The sequence below is a fragment of the Leptosomus discolor genome, chromosome 1 (genome assembly GCF_034619465.1).
Source record: "Leptosomus discolor isolate bLepDis1 chromosome 1, bLepDis1.hap2, whole genome shotgun sequence".
NCBI lineage: Eukaryota > Metazoa > Chordata > Aves > Leptosomiformes > Leptosomidae > Leptosomus > Leptosomus discolor.
In genome coordinates, this window is record NC_141391.1 from 81,922,464 (window position 1) to 81,942,357 (window position 19,894).

The following is a 19,894-nucleotide window of genomic DNA, read 5'->3' on the forward strand; positions in this document are numbered from 1 at the left end:
CTTTGGGTTTGCAAAGCTACATAAACAAATGAATTACATGAAATCCATGACTGACCTACAAATCCCACCCTGCCTATTTCTCTTTTCACTTCCCCTTCTGGCACTCCAAATTCAGGAGACATCAGTCTGTTGCTAGAGTAGATTTATGTTTCTGGAACATTTACCTGAGGCCAAATGTTAGCTCTAGGAACTGTATTTAATTCCCATCCAAAAGAATGTTTATTGGCCAATGCTGAGCCACAGAAGGATACAGCAGGCTCACTTTGTCTTCTTGTTTTAAACCTTAAGGTAGAAAGAATATCAAACATCAAAATATAGTTTTTCTCTAAGTATATACACACAACAGGGATTCCCACCTACCTCTGAAATCTTTTCTTTCAGTATTTTTTAATGTTCTTTCCACATCAAAGTTGTTCTGTGTTAGTCTCTAATCTCAAAATCTGATCTCTACACTTTTCTTTCTTTAGCAAATGACTTCTGTTTTTCATCAAAAGTCTGAAATTTTCCTGCACCCCACCCCTCTTTTTCAGTTATTTCTCCTGACACTGCTGTCAGCTGCTGCTTCCACAATTTTGCCAGTAACTGCTATGCACTAAGGAATACTAAAAAAAAAAAAAAATAAAAAAAGAGAAGATAATGTGAAGGACTTTGTTGGCATCATCTGATCAGCTGTCCCTGAGCTGAAGTGTTAGGTAACTCCTTTGGGAACATGTAATGTTAAATATTCATGGATACCAATTCTGAAGCCATAATACTGAATATTCATATTGGAAACACAATCCCAGGAGCTTTGCTTAGCATATAAACGAACAGAAACATAGCTGTTAAACTAAAGTGTGCTCTAAGCTGCAATATTTCATATACGCTTAATTAGAATCGGCATATTAAGGATCATTAAACATAAACATTTAAAGGGTTAGGCTTGGCCCAAATGCAAATTTCTCTCCCCTGAAATTAGAATTTGATTTGGGGTCACTTTTAACAAAAATTAGAAATAAAATTTGCTTTCTGACGGGACAGGATGATCCTGGTTTTAGTTTCACAGTTTTGTAACCAAGAAAATTATTGTAGCAGTCACTTCATCATAATCCTTGACACTTTACTGACAGCTTGTTTGATCTTGAACAGCCCAAGCAAAGGCAATGTCGGTGTCTTCAGCACAAGTTCACCACGGAAGTTTTTACAGGTGTTTGAGTTGTATGTCGTATTTCCATGTGCCAGCCTGGGTCCTGACAGCTCCAGGGAATTCATCACACAAGAGGCCAAGCTGCCCAACATCACTGCTTTCCCCCAGTTGGAGGTTAAGTTACAATCAAGCACATACACACTCACTACCATCATTGGGGGGATTGGGGGGTGGGGATGTTTTTGTAGGGAAGCAGGCAGGGAGGACGAATCACCTCTGGGCATGATGTCCCAGAACTACCCTTGCCCGATTAGGGGTTGTGACTCTTCTGACCCTGATGGTGGCAAAGCTGTTGCTCCTGCAGGCTCCCTTTGGTGGACCCTCTTTCCTTGTTGACCTTGTCACCGCAGAGCATGGTGGAGAACTTTTCTAATGTGACCCATCCAAAGTTTCTCCTCCTGTCCTTCCCTTGCCTTCCCAATAGGCTTTCCAGCATGGCTTGGATTAGCCTTAAGATCCTGTGGTTTCTTGTTTCAGATTTCAGTCTGGCCATTTGTCATCCTGGTTCTGTTTCTCCTCTCTCTGTCCTTAGAATGACAGAACACAGGATCACCTCCCTGGATAAGATTATAAATGCTTCTCTGTCGAATTGCCAGTAACGATTCTCTGCCAAATTTATATTCTAAAATTCCCCAAGCAGCAATTTAATTACGTTATTTTGGATACAGCACCATAGCAGCTGCATTAATTTGATGAGGATTCATTACGGTTTATGGCGAAAACAATGGCAAATTAGCTCTGATGTGTTTTGGAATTCGCTCTTTATTTAGTTTAGAATAGCCTTGTTTTAGTGAGCATGACTCCCAAGCCTATTTGATCCTGCAGCCTGTGAGAAAGTGGGAAGTTCTTGAAAGTCAGATATATTTACACCTTCGCAGATCAGCTGTTGAAGTCCTGATGGTTTGGCATTAAAAGAGAATTAACAGATAGATACATTCCACTATATTTCAAGGACTATTCCAGGACAATTTAAAAAATCATGTGTATAAATCTAAATAAATAAATAAATAACAAATCCTAAGTTTTGTCCATATTTTTCATGGATGAACTTTTCCCAAAGCAGAAAAGATTATATCCCTACTAGAAAGCTAGTAAGGGTTCTCAAGGAAATCTAAAACAAATTTCTTCTGCGACTGCTTCCAAGTTCAAACTTTAAGCCAGATTTGTGAAATGTGTGTTCATTTTTTTTGGAACTGTCTGGAAGACTCTACAGAAAGTTCTAAGTACATACTAGGGGGTGACATGAAGCTTAATCACACAGCAAAATTCACAGCAGGAGTGTAAAAACCTCCAAAGACCAAATTTGTTCTCCTACCACTATTCCCAAGAAAAGCCACAGCTTCACATTAGAAGCTACTTTAGAACCTTTTGCCATAGCACTAACATCATGTGAGGGCCATAACTTCTACAGGAAATTTTTGTACTAAAGAAATCTTTGTATAGGCATAGTATAGCACTGCTTTTGTATCTTTGTTTATCAATACAGTTGGCTTTATTGGCAAAAATACTTTTCGGCCACTTAATGAGACAAGGAAAAAGAAAGCTTTCTTTTCTAAGCTTTCCTCAAATTCTGAAGGGTTGACTCAAAGTCAGAGTCATCTCTGTACACTGTAACAGCTATCTGTGGTGATAAAGAGAACAACCCTTAACAGAGCTGGATGTAGAGAAGTTGCTACATCCTGGTTTTATACACAGTTAAGGGCTACAGGTCAAATTGCTTCTCCTTGCTCAGGACAATATTTAAAGTCCATTCAATCAGCTTCCTCCCTGTCCAGCTCTGCAAGATCCTCATCTTTACTTTACGCCAGAACCAGAGTAAGTCAGACCCATCACTGAGTCATTTCAGCTTGCCAGACATCCATAAAATTACTCACTTACTATGTGGAGTTGCTTTTTACCAATCTTGGCATAGCTTGGGGTGGGATCAGACAGGCATGGCACAGATGCTGAGGAGGAGGTAGGGATGCACTGCTACAGGAGGGGAAAATGTTGGACACACAGAAACCAGCCATTAAATTGATTTTTTGGAAATTGCATTTTAGGCACGTGACTTGTGCATCTACTATCAGCATCTAGCACAGCAGTCTTCCTAGAGTACAGCTGTGTTGTCACCCAAGACAGCTGGGTGCCTAAAGAGGGAGAAAATGGAGTAGACTCAGTGGTCCCACCTCAGGCATTCCTGCACCGCTGCACTGCTGGGGCTGTTCGCTGCCAGCAGAAAACACAGAGAGTCAGTTCACCAAAGGGTCACACAGGTGCCGGAGCTGCTTCAGCAGGACAACAGTAGTGTGCAGAAAAGACAGAGAACGATGTAACAGGATGAATCAATTTTTGGCAGCAGCAGTCTTGTTAAAGCAGTTCAGTGATCCCATAACGTACTCTTGGTGCTAACAGTATAAATAAGAAACCCCTCAAATAGTCAATAATAAGTGCCTAATAAATAACTAATTAATGAGTAAGAATAATGAAAAAATCCAATAATATTTGCTGAAGCAATGTGGGATTCTGCTGGTGCTCCAGCAGCCAGAATTTGGTATATACTCTAAACATAATACAAAGCAAAACCAGTAACAGCGACATGTTTTTAACACTGGGCAGGAGGCCTTTTGCTCACGCTACCAAGCTGTTACTTCACTAGAAACAGATTACACAAATTCTGACTCTTAAACATGAATACTGAAATTACATATATACTATATAATAGAACAAAATCCCGAAGCTTCAAAACACTGCTCTTCTACCCAGCATGCCCCATTTAAAATGGCTTCCCATTACTGAAGTGCTTAGCTACACTCCAGGGTTTCCGACAGACTTTCTCTATGAATTTTTCCGTAGAAATAATGACACAGAGACAGGCAGCTTCCAAGACTGGATATTTGCCTGACCTTGAGACCTCGTCAGGAAGGAAACGAGTTCCTCCAAGGAAAACACATGACAGCAGATCCAGTGCCCGTTCTGCAAGTGGGAGTCATTCAACGAGGCACTCTGGTCTTGAACTTCACGGTGAACTGGGGTTCCCACCATGCTTTATAACGTCAGAAAAAAAAAGGTGAAAACCAAGCATCCTCCCCCTTCACTTTTCTGTTGTTTTCTTCCTTGGAGTGACAGTTTCACTGCTAACTATAAGCAGAGCTATTACAAAATAAGCTTTTCCACATCTGAATTTGTAACTTGTGACAATCATTTACCTGCAACCCAACAATTTACTTGTACCACTATACTGCAAACACTCAACTCTGCACACAATAGAGGCAACAATTAGACTAAAATAGCTTCCTAATTTATTCAAAATTATTTTGATTGTGTACACCTTAAAATGTAAAGCCTAGTGCTGAAATTAAGAAATTAATCTTTAGTACAAAAATTTCCTGTAGAAATTATGAGACTTAAGAGCAGAACTCCAAATCAGTTTTGTTTCCTGGTTTGTTCGTTTTTCTGATTTTTCCTAAAGAGTAGTAGTGATTTATTTGACAGAAAAATTACATTGCTTTCAAGTGAGAACGTGCAAACTGACTTAGGCAGAGCAAGAACCCATTTAAAACGGCTCAAAATTCAGGCTTCATTTAAATGTTTTTCAGGTGTTCAGAAAAATATTGTATTAGCTTATCACTCTCTTTAACCAGCCTTTTTTTTAAAAAAGACATTACAAGAAAATTATTAATCTAAAGAGGTGGTATTACTTAGAGTAATTCACTATATGTTCAGACAGAGGTTTTCAATTTGTATAAATATGGACAAAGCTGGAAGTAATCAAGTAAATTAAAAGGGTAAAAAACCAGTTCCTCTGATAATATTCTTACCCAAAAAGAACTACGGTAATTCATAGCATCCTGCCTGAGTAAGAATTTCAGTGCATTGGAATTTCAGGAGAGCTGGAGCACGTGTCTACCAAGTCTGAAAAGAAAGCTAATTCAGCAGAGGGAAAGACAATGTAAAAACCACAAAAAAGCTTCATGGTTGCTGCTCTAATTGGTGGATCTGAATAGAAAGGTCACTTTTTCCTCAAGAGTGATCATAAGAAATGTGCAAAAGAGGGTGAAAAACATTATGGAATGTCTAATATAATGCCGCTTCCCCCCAAGCTGCAGTGTATTTTTTAAGTTGAAGGTTGTAATCAAATGCAGGGGAGATAACAATGCCCACCCATATGTAAGGCACATCAAAGAAAAGATTGCATCACCATATAAATTCACTCAAAGTTTGCATAACCTCACCAGGCATCTCGAGTGGGTCCTTTCAGTACGTGGGCACCTATCACCCCTTGGGATGAAAAAGGGCCTCAATGCAGGAGCTCCCTCACATGGCAGAGTTTTCAATGTACAGATGAATTTTAACCCTCAGTGCTAGCCTTCCAACAACAAGCACGCACTTGCAGAAAAGCAAACGCGGCTGCTCCTGCCAAGCTGGAGAACTCCCTCTGCAATGGGAGAGCTCCAGCATTGGTAGAGCCATCCTGGAGTGACCCACTACCCCAGCAGCCCCCAGCAGCCATCTGCAACGGGGAAGCAGGAACCACAGGAGAGACCATACAGCAACCAGGAGATCCATGGCTACTGGAAAAACACAGGAGCTTTCTCTCCCAAACATTCTTCTCTACCAATCTCTTGCATACATGCACATATATTTTCCCCATTTTATAGTTCACAGAACATAATCAGGTTTGGCGTATTGGGAAAGGCATTGAAAACATCTATTTTTGGATCGACAAATTTTATTTTTTTTTTTAAACTGATGCTGTCAGTCAGGTATTATTTGTAATATTTTAATAGTTCCTTCAATTATTCCTTTGAAAGGATTTCTAGCATGTATGCATTTAGAGTCTTCGGGCCACAAATAAAATATTTTAAATACTTACTCAGAGGAACCATCATCCATACACTGATTAGTACGCTTTCTTCTCTTTAGTAACTTGTTATTAAGATTGATATTACTGAAATTCAGTTTGAATGAGTTATATTTTCCATATGCTGCTGGCTTAATCTGGAAATAAAGTTTGCACACACTGTCATTAGCTATACCCTAATGAGTCTGCTTAATGCTTCCACCACGAGACAAATATGTTGTGAACAGCTGCCTGTCTTTAATCTTTTTTTTTTTTTAAAGTTTGACAGTATCATAGCAGATAACGAAACTCAGGCGCAGAGCCTCATGTTTCAAAATAGCCAGTACGTCTCCTGAAGCGCAGAGATGAGTTTCAGTGGGAAGGCTACTGTAACATAGGAACCTACTGCAACTGCCAGCCAGTCTTACAGTAAAGCACTGGGTGCTTACCAAGAGAACATTAATCTCTACATAACCAATACAGCAACACAGGTTTTTCTCTTTTATATTGTCACAGGGTGTTTTCATTCTCTAGCAGTTAATGAAAGAGAATGTCTTTTCTTTTTTTACCTTTAACTCATTTTACCTATCAGCTGGACTTAAATATGGAAAATTTGCATTACAGGCTTGAATTGACATTGTTATTCATAGACAGCACGAAATCTCAATATAAACTGCATGGGTTAAAAGGAGAGTTTGACAAGTCTTAAGTTTTGTTTGCATATATGTGGATACTTTTAGAGAAAAGAGAAAGAAAGGCTAGGTTATTTTGATCAGGGAAGCACCTTTTTTTTTTTTTTTTACTTCATCAGCTTCAAATCAGCCACTGCTTCCTTCAGCTCTGATACTCTGAGCATGCTAAGAAATCTTCCAGTACTAGCTGCCATCAGAGATGTTTCAGCTTATTTGTAGCTGAACAGGTTAGCATTTATCTTCTGAGGCAAAAATAGAGGTTTAATACCTTTAAAATATGTATTTCAAAATGTGTGTGAATTACAGGTGGAATTACAGGAAACAATACAGAAGAAATGCTGGGGTGGCTTATGATTTTAGGGGTACCCCTAAACAAGAGGTATATTAACAATCCCATCCCTGGACATTAGCCCAGGGACCCAAAAGCTCCGTCCCCCTCTCACTCCCATGTTTTCACTCAGCCTAACAGCAGATTGCTGCTTCCATCTTCATCTGTCCTGGTATTAACAATGATTTATCACCCACAACTGGAGAGCCTACAGTAAATAATAGTGTAAGAAATGATTTGTGTAGTATGGCACTAGGAAGTAATGGCATTGAAAAGGCCCCTTTGTACTTTTTAGCTTTTTAAGAAAAGACTATACATTTTATTACTATTTATTGTAATTAGATGAGCTGTTGCATATGTTACATGAAAGATCTCTTCTCATTCTACCAGGTTTTTATTCTCATTTTATATAGAATACTCCTTTGAAAAAGAATGTGATATCAAACCCATAATTTCACTAATAAATAAAAGCTGAAACACTTATGAGATAGAAGATAATATCTATCTCATATAAGATGTGAGATAGAGATTCTCTCATATTTTGGAATCTCTCATATTAAAGTTCTTTCTTCAAATTCAGAGAGTGTAAATTTTCAGACGATAGAGAGTACTGTTATAACATGTTTCAGCATCAGAATTAATTTGTTGTTAGACCGGCACTTAAGACAGGACACAGAGCCAGGAGTTGCACTAGGACCTCTCCTAGATGAAGGGTACAAGAATCCAGGCCTTTCAGCATTGTGACAAGGGCGAGTGAGGCTATTTTATTTGAAACCAGAATAATTATAAGAAATCAAACAGTAGTGCATCTGTTGACTAATGGGACTAGTCAGTATTAATTTAAAGCTTTTTTCTTATTTAACCTTACCTATTACATGATGCCAACAGCTTGCCTGAATATTACTGTGACCATATAAATTTTCTACATACCTGTCATGCTTGCTTTTGTATTTTGTTCTAAGCATAGTTGAATGAATATTCCTTGAAGCTGATATCACATCTCACGTACTTGTACAAAATCTTACATTACAGGACTTTTTTTTAATGAAGCCTTTGGGAATTACCATAGTAAAATTAAGTAAAATAATTTCTATACTTTACAGATACGGCTGGCAGAGATGACAGTATAGTGGAACACCATCTATGCCAAAGTCAGAAACGCCCACAGAGATTTCCCTTTTTTTAAAAAAAAACAAAACAAAACCAAAAAACACTAAAACCAACCCAACTTCTATATAGATATGAAGTTGTATATTGTATATTACTCCATGAAAATATCCTTGCCTTTTCAAATGTTTAGCATTCAGTTTCTGCAGCCAATGTTCAGTGGACCACTAAAAGGCTATGGATGAGGGGTCTGTCGTAGTTTAAAAGATCATTCTCAATATCACAACCAATTGAACAGATAAATCACAAAGGAATAAGCTAGCCGTAGGCACTCCAGTTACATTTCTCATCTGTGCTGAATTTGATCCCTCTCATACTGTAAAAATAATTATAGGCTCATACAGATACTTTATGTTATTATGGCCAACATACTGTAAGGGAGCTAAAATTGCAAAGTTTCAAAAGGAAAGACTGACAATATATTTTGGCAGGAAATTTTCATTTCTCCAAAAATGTGGATGTGGTGAACATGAAGAGAAACCTGAACCACCAAACTATGCTGCTTTCAGAGTCAAACTGATGCAACTTTGAGCATGCATTCAATACAAATATGTAAACAGCCCAAAAATTCGGGAAGTGCGATTAGTGTCATAACTGAGATGGATAAGGAAATATTTCTACAGAGCCACACTCCTGACTATGGACCCACTGCTTGTTCCTTTTTCTTCCCTTTCCAGTTTTCAGTGCTCAGAATCTCACGGAGCTCTTTCAGAAGAGACAAGGTGTATGTGCAAAACCATTGTTTCATTAATAAATAAAAGCTGAAACACTTATGATATAGAACAGAATCTCTATCTCTTCCCCATATTTTGGAATCTCTCATATTTCAGTTCTTTTTTCAAAGAGAAAAATGCAGGCAGCACAGAATTTTCTAAATTTTGCAGTGCATTTCTAGCTACAACAAAGTCTCACATCTTGGCAACTGGGGACAGATGAAAGCAGGTCGGTAAGCTCTATTGGAGAGGACTTGTAAGGTAAAGTTTTTATCTGAGGCATTAAAACAACCCTGCATGTGCTCCCCTCCGACAGTCATACACCAGGATATTGCTTAGGACCAACACCCCATCCCACATAAAGAAGAAATTGGTAAAACAAGTGCTACTTCCACTCCAGCCTGCAGAAATAAAAAAAGGTTATCATAAAAAGCAATGCTGCTGGCACCATAGGCACATCATCAAGAAAGTCAGTGATATACTATTTATTAGCTACTCAGCATGTTCTAAGCATTTTACTGATGAAGACAATGTGCTTTCAATTGAGCATTTATACTGTAAAAGGCTAAGAATTGCTTAAGTAAGCATTTACAAAAGGTCTAGGAATAAATCAGTATAGTCACACTATGATAAAATAATCTAATTTCCCTTTTTTTTTGCTCCTCCTTCATTTTTCACTGACTTTAAATAGCTGGAAAACAGAGCAGGCTCTGTCTGATTTGTGAGAGAGCATTATAAACAAGACGTGAAAGCTGTGAAGGGCAGGAATCCCCTTGCCCCATGTCCTCGGTGTCACTCTCGACAGCAACATCCTTGCCAGCAGAATAAAAGGCTTCCCACATGGAGGGTCAAGGGATGCCAAGGGAGATAGGGGGCTGGATAGCTGGTTTTGGGGAGAAAGAGGTAACATACAGTGTTAACACCCAGCCTTTGAGTCCAAAGCGTGCTTTAGCAACTCAACATGGCTTTCCAGCCTGTGACCTTCTGGAGCAGATTACGTCTCCATGGACTATTCAGGCTTTCCACATCAGGCACCGTTTCTGATTGGTATGAACTCCTATGTATAGGTTCACAGTGCTGAGGATATTTACAAGTATTACCATTTTGCTAGGAAGTGTACATTTTGCTGAGAAAAGAGGGCCAAAGAAAATCATAACAGATGTACACATGCAAAATTGGAAATGGAAAGTAGGGTACTGGGATCATTGCTGGATTTGTGTTTTAAGATCAGACAATATGAAGAAAAACGTAATAGGTCATGAAAATTGTTCAACATAAGTTGAAGAACTAAAATGCTTTAATCATGCTTCTATGATTGTGTGTCATTACAGGGCAGAATTAAAGCAATTTGGATTTCTCTTCATGGAGTAATTTAACATATTAAATTAAAGCTTGAGAGAAATCTGAATATTGAGTGTTCTGCAATGCCTATTTGGGAGATATTTTCATCCAGGTTTTGAGGTGGGTTTTTTTCCCTATTTAAAGCATACTATTAACCACCTTCACATTTGTCTGAAAATGTCAGATGTCACATTATTTTTTAAAATATTTGCATTAAAATAAGGTTATACCTTAAAATAGGTTCAGAATACATATACCTAACACATAGACATACATATTCATACCCTTCACACACCTCTCAATGCCACCAAAGAGTCTGAGTTTCAGCCTACTGTCCGTCGTTGTTTTTAGCCATACTCCCCCAACTAGCTTTGTCATTCCCCAGTAAAGTACTAAAATAATTAGCTCACTCATTCTATTGATCAGTTATAAGAAAATGTACTGTTATACTAAAACCTTTAATGTTCTGCCTTTGAAAGGTTACTTGTTTGTAACTTTCCCTGTTACCAGCTCTATCTTTGTCACTCTGGTGGGCAGACACTACATTTCCTAAACAAAGGGTCAACCTCTGCCCAATGTTCTAAAACTGTTTGTTATTTGCCCTTAATCTCACCTATTTGCTTCATTTCCATTTTTATTGCTTTATTTTTTATCGCTTTATTATTTATTGTTTAAACACAAATTCTCTTTCTGAGGAAATATCTGTCATGCCTTATATTCCACCACCAAATTTCAAGCATCATATTATCTAAAAGTGCACAAGCAACAAAGGATCGGTCAAGAGGTCATGACAATAAGCAAATTCAGAGCTAGAATATGGACTTAAAGTCCGTTATATGAATAGTTTGGACCAGATTCATGGAAAAGTATTTAAATACATTTTACTTAATGCCTAGTCTGGCTTCCCTGGAAACCAGAGTAATGAGAACAAAGATAATAATGTCATACTATTTACAATTTTATTTCATTCTCCTGTTCTTCCTGATTATGCCTTCAACACCATCATTTCCACTAAAAACTGAAGGAAAAAAGTAGCATGCAAATATTTGCCAACTTGAAAAAGACTTGCCAACTGTCAAATTTGTGACAGCAAGTTTTAAAATACAATGGCTTATATTATTTAAAGGATTTAGGCAGATAAAATGAAAAAAAAATCTCATAATACTTATAACTGTTTTAATGTCATAGTTCATTATCTACAGTCATAAACACAAGGAACTTCAAACTACACTAAAATAGTGTAAAATTTACAAAAAACCCCAACCAAATAACTGCCAAAAAAAGGACTAATGTTGCTACTACTGTATTGACATTTTCTACTATCCTTCTAACTCCACCAAAGAAATACCAGATTGAGGAAACACAGTCACTTGAGATAACACCAGACTAAAGAGAGAATGTTCTAAAGTCCCCTTAATATTTATATATTAATGTAATAAAATAAGTGTAGCTGGAAAACCTTTGTAATAAAATAGTCCATTCCTACACCGATCCTCTTCCATGCAACAACTTGATATTTTTGGATCTTTGCAAATACTGAAGCACAGCCAGTTAGTTATATTTTTGCATCTATTTCTGGTTGAATAATATCAGATAATAATCTATATTAACAGATGTGACCATCCACATTTAAATTTCATAAAAAAATTAATACACAGAAATATCTGTCAAGCAGTATCTAATCTAATAATAATGTAATATCAAGCTGCATCTAATCCAATAATAAACTAGTAACAATGAAAGTCTACGAGTTCCACATTTTGTCAGGTTGGATATAGTGTTTTAACTATATGTTAAACCTGCATAACTGGCACTATAGAATTTAACTTTCTACACTCTGAATCCATTAAGTACAACGTAAGTGAAAGTGCCACTTATCTAAATGTGTAATAACACATATCACTATAACACTGACATACTATGTTTTTACCTATCAGTTGGATTTTTTTAGTTAAATAGCTTCCACTAAATAGGAAGTTAGTAAGTTAAGGCTACACAAGGAAACTAAATTCAGAAGGGAAAATATTGAGCTACTAAAAAAAGATACAGACATGGAGTATTAAAAAATGTATACCAAGTAAAACAACATGTACTTTATATATATATATGATCAAATATATTTTTACTGACCTACACATATATGAAAACTGTATATATTTACTTAAAATGTAGACATACGTGTATTTATTCAAATTCATGAACTTAGACATCACTAGAAATTACATATATCTCTACGCTAGACAAACAAGTCTACATAAACACACATACAAACATACATAGTATTGCCTTTTTATACTAACACAAGCACTATAAATATGCACATAAAATGAATAAAATGCATATAGATGCACATTTACATGAATGTGCATAATATATTTATATGTAAGTCCAGAAACCAATGTTCCCTGATTGTCAGCCCCACTGCTTGTACAAGTATAGATTTGTAAGTGCTGGATTCTTATCGTATCACAGTGTTCCAGTTAATGATCAAGCTGTAACTACAAAACAATGCAAAATAAAAATAGTTGGAAAGCTTCAACATATTTTATCAGTATCTCTGCAAAGACATTTAAATATGAAAGGGTTTTTAATTCATAATATACATAGCAGGGAAGCAGACATATTTTTGCGTTCTATTTGTAGAAGCTGTGGACTTGACAAAGTCTCCTACCTTTACACAGCCAAAGTAGGCTTATAAGAGTTGAATACAATTCTCCTTACGTGGAAACAGTTTATGGCTGCTTCCCACTAAAAAAACAGTTGTGAGCAACTGAATTGATGCACTATAGAAAAATAAATCCTTACAGCCTGAATCAACAGTGTAGGAAAGATAGATGTGCATGGATTCTGCCACTAAAACTAGGTAAAACCCATACAAACAAGAAGCTCCCTTTTGTTCCTGGAATTGCTGAGTGCCATTCAGAGGGCTGCCCTGCCTTCGTGAACATGCCCAATACACGTCAGCACTAATAAAATTCAAACAAAAACATGGAGAACCACAGCTAACCTACAGCAGTTCGATCCAACAAAAGATCTCTCTTGACTAACCAGAGCAAAAATTGTGCCAAAATTCTTTTTTGTCAAGAATATATGGGTCAGCAGACAGATTTTCAGTAAATAGGACGGCAAATAAAAACATTGGTTTCAATGGAGTTATGCTAGCTTTACCTCATTTAAAAATACGGCTTACCGTCTATCTCTTTTGTTACACCTCTTCATGGCTCTTCTCTAATATTAAATAAGCAATATCTTTCCATTCATACTTTGTAACTCTCTTGTTCAAAAGAAATCTTGTTTTTTAGTTTTTCTTACCATGTTCTTGAGTATAAATATATCTATAGAACGGTAATTTTATGAATTTTTTCTGAAAAAAATTAACATACTTTTAAATAATCTTTTTCTTTTCATTGCAACAAGACAAAAAGCAAAGAATCAGTATCAGAAGTAATTAGCCATAAATATTTTCTTTGTGTTAATACGGTAGGCTATACACAAGCATTTGCACCTTCCATTTTTAAAGTCTAATCGTTTACGTAACTAAATATTATTCGTAATTTATATCACAGTTTTGACCACCACCTCATAAATTCACTAGAATATTTCCTGTTTTCAATTTCAGTCATGGTTTATAATTTTTCCATGTTTAATATGCATATGTCTATGATCTACTTTAGAAAAACCCAATACCACATCTATAAACACTAAAACAACTATAAGGGTGAAGGTACATCATGTGGTCATGTAACTAAGCAAGAAAGGACCGCTCCTGGAAGAACACAAGTGCCCTCGACCCCCTCCACCCCAGTATAAGTTGAGAAAGAAAAGCACCTCTCAGGGCTGGAGGCGTAGTTGCCAAAGGAAAACACTTTCTCATTTTCAGATGTCCACAATTGCTATTACATTGACTGTTAAACACACTTCAGCATAGACGCCTCTGTTGGACAAGTATACAGAACTCCTAATTAAGGGGTTTCATTTTTGCCACAAAAGGAGCTAGATTGTAATGGCATCTTTTGTCCTATGCTTAATGAAGGGTGAGATATTGTTTAAATAATTAGTAACACCGCTGGAAAAGAATGCAAGTAATTAGCATAGCTTGACACCCAGAGCAACACCAGTTGCTGTTGTTAGCATCAACAATGCGTTGATTTGAAAAGAAAACCACAAAAAAAGAAAGTGTCACTTGAAATGGTTTTGCTTCTTTTCTAAAGATACAATTAACCACTCATTTTTTAATGAATCCTCCATACTATTGGCTACTGCATGCTCATTCTTTCAGATTTTTTTTTTTTTTAAGATTTGGGGAGCCTATCTATCAAACCCCATGTATTTTAAAACCCCACAACACCAATATAGGATGCAACAAACCATTTTTTCAGATGGGGATTTTCTGATCCACTTGAACACTGAATTTGCCAATGGCGCATGCACATTATCTGTAAGCTAACAAAGAACATCTGCAAGCTCATACCTAAGATTTACGTTAGCAGCATGACCAGTGACTCAAGAGGTCATATCAGCATCTATGAAGGAAAAGACCTGAACATGAAAACGGTCCTGAAATTCTTGCCTCTCAGCGACAAAATGCTGGTGCGAACAGGTATCATTCCTTTATTCCTGAAGGATAAATGCCAATCTACGGAACTGAAAATATCATTCTTGGAGTTTGATATATAAACCAGCACAAATTTCTGAGACGTAAGAGGCAATGAGCAAAGGAAAGACATAGTTTTCAGATTACCCGCTTACAAACAGAGAATGGATGATGGATCTGGATGGAAACCACCTAGCCTACTGTTCCTGGGCTCAGAGCATAAATACGTCATAAGCGCAGGTATAATTGGCATGAGTGATGCCATTGTTGGCATTAGCAAAGTGAAATAGGTTGCCTCATTACAAAGAGGACAGGAACTGGATTTCATGCAGCTTAATAACTAACCGTATAACATACTTTTAGATAGTTTGAGTCCAGAGAAAGTCCACATCTCAAAAAAAACTTGTACAGATATTGCAAACAATGATACGAGTTGCCATTGCAAGGAAAGAGTTATCTGACCCAGGCCTACGCTAACCATTAAATTAGTATTTGAATTACTCTTGGAGGTGGCTGGCGGAAATTACTTTATTAGGCTTCTGCCAAGTTAGCTGAATTGTGTAACATCTAACGTCAATGTTGCCTGCCTGTGTGAGATACCCATTCAGAGTCTGCTTAGGCATCTTGGCACAGAAAAGCCATAGATGACATACAAATCTGAATCTTTTTTCCTATCTGCAATACGAAGTTAATGATGTCAGGAGAAGATACATGCCTTTTAAAGTCTTCTTTCAAGATTTGCCATATGTAAGTACACCAACACTAAGAAATGTCTAATACTTGTTCACATCCACAAAAATATACTTATCAGGTATTTAATTCTGAGGGTATTTCATGTTAGGTAGTGCATTCCTACTCATATAAAGTTGATAAAAAATGCAATCGCTCAATCACTGTTAGCTTAATAAACAGCAGACCTGTTAAGAATATAAACCCATTGGACTATTGAAAAGTACTGTAAGTCCAGGGACCTTCTATTCACAGTTATAGTCTGTTCCCCATTTTATCAATGGCTAAACTCTTACCTATTAAAATAACAAATCAGTTTAGGAAAAAAAAAGAAAGCAAAAATAACAACTCCTCCTTAGTAAATGAAAAAGTCTTTAAGAGATGAAAAGAAGTTATGAGGACCAGGTAGTGTCTTTCATTATGTTAAAATAATCATAGAATACGATCTGCATGTTCGCACATGCGCAGAGGTACAAAACCCAAACAGCATGTGTATGCAGATTTCACCTGCTCACATAAAGTTATCACAGACGTGTATAGCCACGGATTTTTGTCTGAAGATATTTTAAAAAAAACCCTTCCAGTCAGTTAAACCTACTAATTGAGTTTCTTTTTCCATCTCCAAAATTCCAAGTGAGAAGGCTGACAGATAAGCTTTGCCCTCTGCACTTGTGGTTTCTCAGTTGCAGTCCATCTTTTTAAAAAATCCCCCCATGCCAGCCACGCACAGGCACATACGAACTGTCTGGAGGGACTGGGTGAAGGAAAGTGTGGGGTGCTTAACTCCTGTCTTTGCTCTGCACAGCACCTAAATCAGCATGAGAGGAACATACACACAGGTAGGCGAGAGCCCACTTGCCATGGCCCCCTGTTCAGTGGGAGCTCTGTCTCCACCAGCAGCCTGGAGATCTGCCAGAGCACCCTACGACCTGGACGCCCACTGCCACCCCACGCAGGGCGCCCTGCACGGGGTCAGGGGGCTGCTGGAGCCACCCGGCTACCTGGCAGGAGATGTGCCAGGAGCTCACCGAACCTTGGGAATGCCACAAGAAGCTCAGAAACAATTCTGGTTTTGTTTCCAGGACTGCACAGCCTGTGAGCCCAGGTGGGAGGCAGTGCGGGAAGAGAGGAGTCAGCATTTGGTCTCCCTGCCTGGACAGGCAGCTGGCATCCCTGAAGCCAGCATGGATAAATACATTGCCTGTTAGCAACGATGAAAAGGACTTTTCACAATGAAATCAACCAAACAAAAAATAATCAACTGCAGAGCATACGCAAAGAATGCCTGACATTTCTGTCAGTGCCTGTATCTGTGCAGTCAGCCCTAAACCTTGCGAGTCGCCGTGAATAAAGCTGTAGGTAGGCAAGAAAATTCACCTAAACGGTAGTATACGCTGCATATTCCCTATGATAGCTATAGAGAAATCAAAGCACGACCGAGGAATCTTTCTTTAAGCAAAATCCAATGCCATTTCAATGGTGATGAGCAAATGCACAGCTAGATCTCTATGTGTGTCTCATCTGATTAGAGACCACGCGCCTACCTTTCCCAACCCCTGCCCAAATGAGCAATTTAGCATACAATTGAAGGGCACTTTCCTTCCCAACCACATGCTGCTTGGCTAGAAAGGTCGATAGGTAGCACTAACCTTTAGCTTGTCATAGCGTTCACTTAAAGCTGCCACCTGATGGTCACGGTGTCGCCCGACCAGTTTACACAAGGCACAGATTAACTGGTCATCGGTCACGCAGTACATGTTAACTTTCTCATCCTCATGCTCCAAGCACATTAATCCCCTGATGTGAGAGTCCGGGATGGGCTCGATGAGACGGTGGCCAGTGAATGGCTTCTTGTTGGGGTGAGTGGCTTTCAGACACTCCTCGCAGTAGGACACCTCGCAGGTAACGCAGGTTTTCACCGCCTCCTGGGCAGGGTCCTGGTCGCAGAACTGGCAGAGGACCTTCTCACAGGACGACATACTGTTGCTATCAAATGCCCGCTCCCGGCGGGTCTCGCTAGGGGAATTGGGCCCGCTTACTGAGGCTTTCTGAAACCTGTCGATGATGTTCTGCAGGGTGACGTTGCGCTTGAGCCCGTCTAGACCGCGCTGGCTGAGGGTGATGACATAGCGGCAGGTCGGGCACTGGAAGGCGGTGATAGACTCCACCGGCTCGTTGGTGGCGCAGTGGGAGACCAGGATGCGGTGCGCGCAGTTGAAGCAGAGGCTGTGAGCGCAAGGCAGCAGCAGCGGGTCTTCAAACAGCTCCAGACAGATAGGGCAGGTCAGTTCTGACTCCAGTGTTTCCATCTTCAGGCAAAGCTTTCCTGTGGCGTCAGCGAAATCCAGGGAAGCTGATCAGCTATCTGGAAACACACGTAAAATTCGATTAGGCGAGAGAGAACATGAGGGGTCAGCCGTGGGGGGTTGTCAACTTTCGCCACTGCTCCTGGGGCTATCAACCCACCACGCCGGGCGGGAGAGCAATCTAAAGTTTTGAACCTGCAACATGCACACATAAAGGTATTTAAAACTGGACTGCTTTATTCCCCCTCCCGCCCCCCCCACCCCGTTCACTTAAGAATGCAAACCAAAAGCTCCTTCTTAATTTCTTTCTCTTTCCCTTTCTCTCTTATGCAATCGAGGAAAACAGCGGATGTTTCTGTGCATTATTAAAACCTGAAATGATGACCTTCAAACAGCCTATTGCAGCAAAATCAGATTTCTTCTGCAGATGCTGCTTTTGGCTTCATCACCTAGTAGTAAAACTTTTTTAAATATCTTCCCCTTTGTATAGCATTGTGCAAGGATTAGTCCAGAGTATTATAACCAATAACCTTACAATTATTATTATAATTAACAATTATTTTATCAGATTGAAATTTTCATTATTTCAAATTTGCAATAGCACAGAATTTAGACTACATGTCTGTGTTTACTCATGTAAGTATGTATCTGAATATATACAGGGAACAGTGTTTCTAGAAAGCATGTAATTTTTAACATATATGTATGATATAGACATAATATACTAATATACTTCCCCTACATATTTCAAGGACATATGTAACTATTTATATGTACCTGTTCTTCTGTGCACATGTATATGCCCAAAAATATATCATGTACATGTTGGTAGTAAGATAAATATAGCTACAGGGTTGCACAGTGTCGTAACTGAAATGCCGAAAGAAGGTGGCTTAAGTAAATGATAAACTGTAGTTTAGCCCAAACTTCTGATGATCCTAACCTCTGGTAGAAGAAGAGTCTCTAGAGAGCAAGACAGTAAAATGTAGCGAGACATTGAAATGCGTGATTTGCCTAGCAGGAGTTTGTGTGTGTACGTGCTTCCATTTTTGCGTGAGTACTCACTCTCTACTGCTAAAACTTATGAACTACCACTTGCTTTAAGGGCCTTATTAATCACCTGAAGTGGACTGGGAATCAACGACTTTTAAATGGAGGGCATGGGATTTTCTGGAGAATGCAGCAGTACACCCCCGTCAGAGATCAACTGAAACTTCATTTTGCTTCCTTTCCTGTGCTTGGCGTTACAGAGAGTGGTTTTGAAAGAGTCGCCCTACGCAGCTCTCCCTGCCTAAGCTCCTGTCAGAGGCCCATCGCTGCCGCAAGCAGACAGGTCAGTGAAGCAGAAGCAAAAGCTATGCTTCACACTCACAGAGCTGTACCTCTTCACAGTACAATCTATTTAAGCTTTGTTGCTCATAACTGAGGACAGCTTCAGATGGCACAGCTGCATCGCCTTTACACTGTAAAGTCATTGTTTGGTTGTGTGAACGCTTGCCTCTTCCCCTGACCAGGCAAAAGGAGGGATGGACAACAATCCCCCACAAACAAACCTTGGTTCATTAAGGGTGAGAAGAGCTCAGGGCTCATTAGCAGCCTTGGGAACCAAGCGTGCTTAAACCTTCTGTACTTTATGACAATTAGCGTTGGGTGCATGGTGGCAGTGACGGGAATGCCACCTATAACCCCAATATGAAGCACAGGAAAAAGGAAAGTTCAGCAAACAGAGGCAAGATTCAGACTGTCCATCGGTATTTGTCCTTCTTGCTCTGTGGGAACAGCAGCAAGGCATCTGTTCTAGAGGTATGCTTAGAAATTAGGATACTCTACTTCTTTGCACTAATGTGTCCTTTTATCCTGTCAAGAAATCTGAGCATTTAAAAAACACACTGATCCCTTCACAAAATTTGGTTTCCTCTATCTTCTGTGATGCTGATCTTGAAATAAAGTTCAGGTTGCAAAGACTAATTAATTTATAGCTATCCATCAGCTGCCATAATTGCATGGTACATCTGG

The 19,894-nt window shown here is 38.8% G+C and overlaps 1 protein-coding gene across 2 annotated transcripts in view; it reads right to left on the minus strand.

Moving 5' to 3' along the window:
* MID1 (midline 1) overlaps window positions 1-17,881 on the minus strand; it is a 97,087-nt gene extending 79,206 nt beyond the window's left edge. For both annotated transcript variants that reach the window (XM_009962198.2, XM_086460726.1), the window contains exon 1: window positions 17,222-17,881. In XM_009962198.2, coding sequence (XP_009960500.2) covers window positions 17,222-17,881 — 660 coding nt within the window. The remainder of the gene's footprint in view (window positions 1-17,221) is intronic.
* Window positions 17,882-19,894: the final 2,013 nt, after the last annotated feature.